A 9,902-nucleotide genomic window follows, 5' to 3' on the forward strand; every position below is an offset into this window, starting at 1 on the left:
ATGGTACTAATGGAACTGAAGTGGGTGACAGGCTTGGCTCACAGGTCAGAATCTGTTGCTGTTGGCTCTCTCAGTGTTCAGATATAGTGTTCCAGTCCCAAGCATTCAGTTATGGATTTGTGTAGATCAAAACAGAAATAAGTTTGTGGAGAAATCTGAACTGTTTGTCACTTAACTGCAGAGAGTTCAGAGTTGAGAATTGCATTTAATGCACTGAAAGTTGCAGAGTAAAAGCTGAGTTTTTCAGACTTGAATTCTGCTGAAACACTTGGCTGGATTATTAGAACAACGAAGTTCCTATGGAAACTAAATGCTGATATGGTGGTGGATCATTTTACGGAAGTCTGGATGTTTATATTCTTCTATACTTTTGCATCTTTTATTTTTTGATTTCTATGATGTGCTTCTTCTACACTCACTCCTCCAAGTGGAAAAATAGAAATAAGCACCTCAGCGCATTGGTGAAGGGCTAATTCAATAGGGTTCAGAAAAGGTTCAAGTTCCAGCCAAAATCCACCTTGGCTCTTAAGTAAGATTGTATTTTCGCATCATGGTGAATAACAAATATATTGGATATGAAATCTAAAAGTTGATTGAGAGGGGTCTGAACCTATAAGATATTTAATTCCAAGAATCAGCAGTTTAGCCACTATGAAATAACTACAATGGCTTCAAGTTAGAATGAATTTCACCTGTCAACAAAATTAATTAGATTACAGAACAACTAGGCTTGGATGGTGACATAAAATAAGGTTAATACACAAAATTTAATCAACAAGGTAGTGTGCATCTTACGGATCCATCACAGCTTGGACAATCTTTTGAAGGAAGTGGTACAGAAAGATCAACAGAAGCAGGAAGGTGAAGTAATTCAGCACGGCTTTCAGCAATGGCATCTGCGACAGATTCTGCTGTCACCCTCTCCCCACTGGAACAGATTGCTCATAATTCAAAAAATAAGGGACTAGTTGCTAAAATGAACTTCAAAATCTAGTAAAAGTTATGCTGGATTTCAAAATTTAGTAAAAAATAAATTAGGTGCTATGTTGGCTGCTCATCACAAAATGCAACACTAGAAACAAGAAAACATAAAATCAGATAGAGGTTGCAGTAACAAAACATCATTACAGAGATTAATTTCTAACCAATTAATCAACATGAACTGATGCATGCCTTATCTTAGATTGAGGATGGTAAAATAAAAGGGATAGAGGAGCATAGAATAAATTGTATAAAAAGAAAGCATTTATATTTTCTTTTCTTTTGAGATTGTGAACTGTAAAATCCTAGAAAGCAACCAAAAGTGAGACATTTTGAGAATCCCGACAATATGAAAAGTTTCATCTAGCCAAACCCAAATAGTTGGGAGTGTCACAAATTCATCATGATGATGATATAAGCAAAATGCAATACCACCTTATTGTGTTCTTAGCAAGGTTTAAAATCTCGATCCGTGTCAAAATTTCGATCCCGGACCAGAACGATAAGGTTTTGGTATCTTATCGTGTCGTGCCGATATAGTTTCGGTATTTTTTAAATATAAATATAAATGTATATTAATATTTGATTATTAAAGAATAAAGATGTTTTCTATTTTGAGATGTTGAATTTATATTTTAATATTTTCCCATAAGATAATGTCTATTAAATTTTTATAAAAAATATTTTAAAAATAAGTAATTCTTAAAATTTAAAACTAAATTTAAAATTATAAAAACAATTATAAAATTATTTGAAAATTTTAAATTATTTTTTATAATGTATTTGTAAAATTTTTATTTTAAAAAATTTATTTGAAATGTTTAAAAATTATATATTTTTTAATTTATTAGATTATTTTAAATTTATTTTAATTTTAAAATTATTTTTAAAAAATAAATTATTTTATAAAATATTTATTAAAATTTAAAATTATTTAAATTTTTTGAAATAATTTTTAATATTTTATAATTATTATTAATAATAGTTCATTTATAAAAAAATAGATATTTTAAAAATAAAAAATTAACTAAATCAAAAAAACTAAAAAAAATCATGGTTGTGGTAACTCAATGCGATCAAGAGGGTTTAAGAATATATAATATTTTATTAGAATTTTAAATTAAGTTTTATATATTTTAATGGGATAATTTAATTAGGATTTAAAAAAATATTTGATTATTTATTTAAATTAGAGGTAATTAGATCATTCAAAAAATAATAACATAACTAAATAAATAAATAAAATTTTTATCATACATGTTTTAAAATTAAAATAAATAAAATATTTAATTACTTAGATAATTTTATTAGGATTTAATTAAAAATCTTTGAATTATCCTCATCCATTTAGAGAATTGTTTTAATTTTTAAAAAAAACATTTAATTCAAAAACCGAGCGCGAGCCAAGCACGGCTTCACCCGGCCGCTCCGATGCGGTCGCGAGGGTCGCGTGGCCTCTCCGATGCGACGGTGGGGGTCACACCGCGGGCATCGCGACGCCCTTGCTGCGCGGCAGCGGGCGCCGCGATGCCCTTCCTGCGCGGTCGCGGGCGTCACGACGCCCTTTCTGGGTGGCCGCGGGCGTTGCGACGCCCTTCTTGGGCGGCCGCGGGCGTCGTGACGCCCCTCCGGCGTGGCCACGAGCGTTGTGACGCCCCTCCGGCGCGATCGCAGGCATCGTGACGCCCCTCCGACGCGGCCGCAAGCGTCGTGACGCCTCTGCAGCGGCCACAAGATGGCTGCCGAGTACATGTCGGTGTCGAATTCATGTAAGTGTCGAATGGCAAGAAGAACAAAATGTTTCGCCCATTTCGACCAGCTCAACACGAGATCTCAAACCCTGGTTCTTAGCAAGCCAAAAACGAAGTCAACCACAAGTACAGAAAGTTTTGAGCATGACTTGTAAGTTTGACAAATAGAATACCTTTTCACGAAAGAATAATCCCAGTCGTATCAAATATAATTGTCAAAATCAATAAGAATCGGGATCAAATTAGTTGAAAATTTGAATTATTTGTTGAATCGGATCAGAAGGATGGGTGAAATTCAAATATGTGGAAATACAAAAAAAAAAAAAAAAAAAAAGATATAATAAAATTATTTAAATTATAACAAAATGTTCTAAACCTTAAGCAAAATGCCTATTCGAAGATATTTTATTATTAATAATTGCAATATCAAAAAAATGTCATTTATTTTTATAAATAATAAAATAAATTAATATAAAATAGATCACTAATATATTTTCTTAATGTGTTATCACTTAATATTTAATGTTAATAGGGTAAAGTCAAGTTTCTAACTACATTCAAATCATTTTTCAGTTAAAGAAGATTTTTAGGATCCTTACTGATTAAAAGAGATGATTATGTTGCCTCTCACTCTACAATATCCTCTCCCAGTCCATAATCACATCATATTCAACTAGTAATGAGCAAGACAAAGATGAGTGAAGCATTGAGTTTACAGAGTGATGGCAAAATTGAGTAAGTGATTATTGATTTTGTGATGATGGTTGCATAGTAAAACTTGAGATATGACATGGATAAGCAATTTAAGAGGGTGATGAAGACTCTCTTCTTCCCATTCAAGTTCCCCAAGAACAAAGTTAGGATGAAAAGGAACAGAGAGACTCAAGTTGGGATGAAATGAAAGGTTAAATAGGTCAAGTTTTTCAAAGTCATCTAAATCTGATGAAGTTTTAACTCAAGTTAATCCATTTTGACCCTCAATTTGATTAGCTAGAACTGAATTAATTTCTAGCTAATGTCTTCAGATCTCTAATTTTTATAAAATTCACTTCAATTTCTATAATATCTTGATTTCTCTTAAAATATCAGCTCGATCATTGTTGATCTTGAACTTGGGCAATCTGTATCAGTAGCCGAATTTGGTTTGATTCTCATATTGATACTGATCCAATTTGGTTTGCTTCTTCCATGAACTAAAAAGAGATGCTGGTGAAATTGAACACGATTTAGCTAAAAAGTACTCAATCAGAATTCAATGTCAAGATCCACAGTGGACAACCAACCATTGAAATTAAATCCAGTTGCTACGAAACTCAAGGATAGAGATGCTAGTTGTAAAGGTCCTAAAATTAAAATGAGAAATGAGCCTAAGTAATAATAGCTTGGACAAAGTAGACAATCTAACAAAAAAATTGAACATGAAATATTTCAATCGTTAAATGAACTAGTAGATCCAGCACAACAATAGAGAAAGATGAAGATCAAAAAGGAAATTACAAGACATATTTAACTTCCCCTACATTACATTAGATGGCAATATAGAAGCGCAATATATTTTTCATATTTAAATATTATATGGAGACAAACCATGCAATATTATGTTAGATAGTAGAAGTTGCACGAATATTGTTTCCACCAAGGCCTTGATAGGATCTAATTCGTACTTTAGAACTAGAACCAAGTCTTCACAAAGTTGCATGGGTAGACCAAATATCCCTTTCTATTAGGGAGAGATATCTAATTTATATCCATATGGGCTTCTACACTGATGAGATATTGTGTGACATCCCCCCATAAACAATGTATATATTATCCTTAGTAGATTGTGGTTGTTTGATGAAAACTACACACTTTAAGATAGGAGCGAAAGAGAATCATACTTCACCATGGTACTTAACCCAAAAGAGTTCCCCTTCCAAAAGCATACATCACAATATTAGCCATGATACTACTATTAAAATTCTCAACACATTTAGTGACTCATCTCTCTAGACTGACAATTCTTTGCTCGTACCTCCTAAGAACCTCTAATGAGTAAAGAATTACTAAACAACTAACCACACCAAGGAATATTCCATATGTCATTGATCATAACCTAGGCCTACAAATACCACACCTAAAACAACAAATAAACAAGAAAAACAAAGGAAGTCAGGAATAGAAATTAATAAAATTGCTTATACCAATTATAATAAGACATCTATGGGAGTTTGTCCATTTATACTATTTCTTGTATCAAAGTCAGTTAGGGGATTGATTTCATTCCTTATCTAATCAATCCACTAAATTAAGAGTTATATTGTGTGCATGAGAGAGATACGTCAATACTAAATGTAAGATTGGTTTAAGCAATAATTGTTATAGATAATATGTTAATGTGTCATAGACTCAAAGACAACCATACAGCATATGTCTATGCATTCATTATCCTAAGCAATCTATCATGACTCTTTAAAAAACATATACATCCATTCCACTATTTACTACAATGAGAAAATATATTTTTGATACTTACTTGCTGAACTTGTCAACTTATTTGAATAGTAGTTCTATTTTCATATAAGAAGATAAGTTCATTTACTAGAAGATATTTTAGTCTCTACCGTTCCATGCTCTCTTTTTCACTGGAGAGTTGCAAAGAGCATTTATATCTTAACAACAACAACCAAACCTTATCTCAATAGGTGGGGTCGGCTATATGGATCTTTTTACGCCATTGGACTTTATCCACTACTCTATCATCTATACTTAAATAAATTTTATCTTGTTTTATTGTTGCTAACCAAATCTTTTTTTGGTCTTCCTCGTTTGATGTGTGTTTGTCATAGTTTCACATCGCTTAAGTGGAGCATGTATTGGTCGTCTAAGTGTATGCTCGAACCATCTTAGACATGTCTCTCGGAGTTTTTCCTCAATAAATGCAACTCCAACTTTCTCTCGGAGTTTTCCCTCAATAAATGCAATTCCAACTTTCTCTCTAATGCTCTTATTTCTTATTATATCCATCCTCGTATGTCCACACATCCATCTTAGCATCACCTCTGCAACTCTCATCTTCTGCTCATGTGTGCTCAAGTCATAGCCCAACATTCAGCTTCATATAACATAGCAAGTCTAATTACGATTTTGTAGAACTTTTCTTTAAATTTTAAAGGTACTTTACAATCACATAAAACACCTGACGCTCTCCTCTATTTCAACCATCCTACTTGTATTCTATGTAAGACATCTCTCTCAATCCCTCCATTGTTTTGAAAAAATGATCTTAAATATTTAAAGTTGCAGGTAACTCGTCATCTCCTATCTTAACAATTGTGACATTACATCTATATTGCTAAACTTAAATTCTATATATTTTGTTTTTATTCTACTAAGCCTAAAACCTTTCTCTTCTAGTGTTTCCCGCCGAGATTCTAATTTAGTATTTACTCTTTCACGTGTTTTATCTACCAAAATAATATAATAGCTTAATCCTTTAAGTTGTTAGTTGATTAATTTTAACATAGTATTAGAGCACGAGATCTCAAATCATACCTACAACAAAAAGAAATTATAGTAAGTTTTGGTCAACCAAGTGAAGTATAATTACCCTCACCCACACATGAAGGGGAGCATTAAGAACATAAATATACAAATTGGTCCCTTTCCTAATAGTTTAAACTTTGGGGATAGGCAGTTATCACTTTATTTTCATCCAACAACTTTTTTGCATTTATTGACTACTCCCAACATTTCCTTATTAAAAAGGGTGACTAAAAGGAAATAAAATAAAAAATAAAGAATCAATTCCTGAATAACCAAAATAAAACAAAAAAAAAATACACTAGTTCTTTAATAATTGGAATGGAGTACCAAGGAAAGATACAAAGAAACCATGATGCACGAATTTGGTGATGTAAATTTTACTTACACTTAGCAACAACATAAAAAATGCTTACAACTCTCCTAAAATTGAATTCTCCTTGGTGGGAGAGAAGAACATAATTTAAAATTAGATTTTAAATTAAAAAGTTGACATTGAAAATTTTAGAATAAGAAATCTAAATTTTATAAAAAATTAAAAAGTTGTAAGTTTCTATTTCGATGTAGTCAAAACAAAAGCATGAAATTTATATTTTATTAGGATAAGTCATTTTAGGGTTTAGGGTCACAAAAGATGTGTGAGATGGAATGTTAAGGTGGATGCGACCATACAATGATAAACAAGATAAAAAATGAGAACATTAGAAAGAAAGTCGATGTTGCATCTATCATGTTTAAGATAGTACGAATATGTACTTAGACGATCAATAAATATTCTAATTCGATGATGTGAAATTATAACAAATATGCTTATTAAACGAGGAAAAGGAAGACCAAAGAAGACTTCGTTAGCAAGAATAAAACGGGATAAAATTTATTTAAATATAGATGATGATATAGTAGAGAATAAAGTTCAATGGCATAGAAGGATCCATATAGTCAACCCCACTTAGTGGAATAAGGCTTGATTTTTGTTATTATTGTTAATAAGTCATTTTAGGATTAATTATTATTTACTTGGTAATTAGAAAAAAAAAATATAAGAATAAGTCTTTTTTGTTCTATAAAAGGGGTTTCCGACCCCTACATAAGGAATTCCTCAATTTAAAAAAAAAATAACCTAAAATTTTCTTCTCCATGCAACAGAGGTCTAATTTCTCCTTATAAGATAGTTATTCACATGTTGCATCACAAACAACTCTTAATGATTCAAGAATTCAAGGATTTTTCCCCTAAAAGAATCCCACCATGCACAAGAGAGTAATATATTGCCTTTTATAAAAGTAAAAAGATCTTCATGATATGGACAATCAAGGGGATTGTTGATTCAATGTGGCTCACATTCATGAGATTGATAACCTAATGACCACATAACCAAAACATAATGCTAGGAAGGTATTCTTTCATATGTATATCAATTGACTAAGAAGGTCATCCCATCATGGTGCACTCAATTGCAAATGTAATAATTAAAAAAATTTGAACCATTTAATTTTTCATATGTACCAAGACTATTTAAGACTTGAAGCTCTCTTATACAAGTATTTCATCACTCCATTTTAACTTTCAATTGGCATTCATTGAAAATAGTGAAAGGAATGTAAAATAACACATTGAGTAAAAGCAGTGTGTCCACCTCCATGTGACACTGAGAACAATGTCCAACTAACTTTGGTTAGCACTTCAGTTTTCATTTTCATCAATACAATAATGTACAACCCAAGAAGACGATTCACATGCTAATTTATTAGTTTTTCCAAGTCTATGCTAGGTTAACTAGTATAAATAGATGAAAAATGGTTTGATGCTATCACCTACCTATGAATCATGATATGCAGCACAAGATGTTTAACACATCAATAAATACATAAGATTACAAGTACAAAAATTTGGATTTGCGAGATTACTAGACTTAAACTTCTATGTCAAAACTATGAACCTAACCCTAGAATGGTCCATAATGATAAAAACTGGCAATTCCTTTTCTCCGAGATAGACAGAGAGAGATGCTGAAATGACTGTTTCTATCCTCAGAGACAGACAGGGAGAAGAAGAAGAAGAAATGTTGGAATGAAACACCAACATTGATTTTCAAGATCATGAAGATGGTTTACCTTCTTGGACTATAATTTTTCACTTGATAATGCACTTTTCCTGCACCCTTGCACATAGTGCAGCGCAGAGCCTGCCATCCATTGCAGGTGCTACAATTCCTACAATAAAGAGGAGCAGTAAGTTGAACATATGCAGGTGTAATAGGTGTAAGTCAATAGTAATCGATCAGAAGCATTAGGTTCGATGGATTTGTGAAGTTCAATTACCATTAATGAAGTTTTAGTTTTACAATCAGCCAAATATAAAGATCAAAAATTTCAAGTTAAGGGTAGGGGAGAGAGAGATCGTTCAACAGTAAGGAGACTCATTGACAAAATTTCTGATCGAAGACACGAATGCAATATAGAGCCATTATAGACATAAAGGATCAAAGTTACCTAGGGCACAACACCTTCTTGCCCAATTCCAAAGCGATGTCGTAAGTCCCAAGCGTAGCAATCACCTACATCCAGACAATTGAAGACGATTTATTGAGCAGGAATAAAAGTACCGAGAAGCTAGCACGAGGTTTGAGTAGTGAAAAAAAAGGGGCAAATTTGTGGGCAAGTACGAAGATGGCAGAGAAGGAGAGCTTGGAGGCGAGCTCAGGAAGGCCGAAACCGCGTGGGGCGGAACCAACTACTTCATAGAAGATGTCGAAGGGAGCGAAAAGGATACGTTCGGGAAGGTGGAGGAGGTCGATGAAATGGTGGCCGTAGCGAGCAGTGAAGAGCTTGTACTGCGTGTTCCATAACCGCTGCGCTGCCTTCATCATCTTGTCCGTCCCCCGCCCCATTCTTCTTCTCCGGGAATTGTTCTCTCCCCACTGGCTTCTCGGTTGGCTTAGCCGCAGTGGATAAGACAATGGGGGAGAAGGGAGGTGTGCGAAGAAAAAATAAAATGTTGATTTCCCAACTCTCGTCGGCTTTAACTGTGGGAAAACAAAAAGTTGAAAAAATCTATCGCTTCTGATCAAATATTAAAAGGTAACAAAATTATTTTAAAAAATCCCTAATTATCCATATAATTAAAATGACCACCGTCAACTTTATAGTAGTACTTGATGAATATCGAATGATGTCCCTTCGGATGAGTCTAATGATTAACGTATGAAGTATTATCATAATGAGATTTAGGGTTCGAATCTTAGTAAAATCGAGGTAAATACTTATCTCTTTCGTGTTGGCCCTGGGACGGATTGACGAGGGCATTGAAGATGAACGTATTCACCTTTTACCATAATAATGAATATCGAACGGCAACCATGTATTAGCAGTAATTTCTTGGACATCTAAGTTTCAATTTTAATAAATTAATAAATAAATATTTTTTAATAGATAGTATTCAATTGGGCTGCTATGAATATTTTTTAATTGATCTTAAAGACTAATAAGAAATTTTAGATCGATTAATCAGTATAATTACCTATGTCAATTAGAAAAATAATCACATGAATATTTAAAAAACCCTTTATATTTTAAGTTGGTATAATTTAGATCAAAATTATTCGAAGGTGCTGTAATTTTAGTAAAAATTATATGTATTCGAATAAAA

The 9,902-nt window shown here is 32.7% G+C and overlaps 1 protein-coding gene across 1 annotated transcript in view; it reads right to left on the reverse strand.

Moving 5' to 3' along the window:
- LOC122041976 overlaps window positions 1-9,255 on the reverse strand; it is a 76,333-nt gene extending 67,078 nt beyond the window's left edge. The window contains exons 1-4 of the mRNA XM_042601877.1: window positions 8,920-9,255; window positions 8,747-8,811; window positions 8,369-8,467; window positions 796-928 (exon numbers count right to left, since the gene is read on the reverse strand). Of these exons, the coding sequence (XP_042457811.1) occupies window positions 796-928; window positions 8,369-8,467; window positions 8,747-8,811; window positions 8,920-9,144 (522 nt within the window). The 5' untranslated portion in view covers window positions 9,145-9,255. The remainder of the gene's footprint in view (window positions 1-795; window positions 929-8,368; window positions 8,468-8,746; window positions 8,812-8,919) is intronic.
- Between the last annotated feature and the right edge of the window lie 647 nt (window positions 9,256-9,902).

This window comes from Zingiber officinale, chromosome 2A, assembly GCF_018446385.1.
Source record: "Zingiber officinale cultivar Zhangliang chromosome 2A, Zo_v1.1, whole genome shotgun sequence".
Lineage (NCBI taxonomy): Eukaryota > Viridiplantae > Streptophyta > Magnoliopsida > Zingiberales > Zingiberaceae > Zingiber > Zingiber officinale.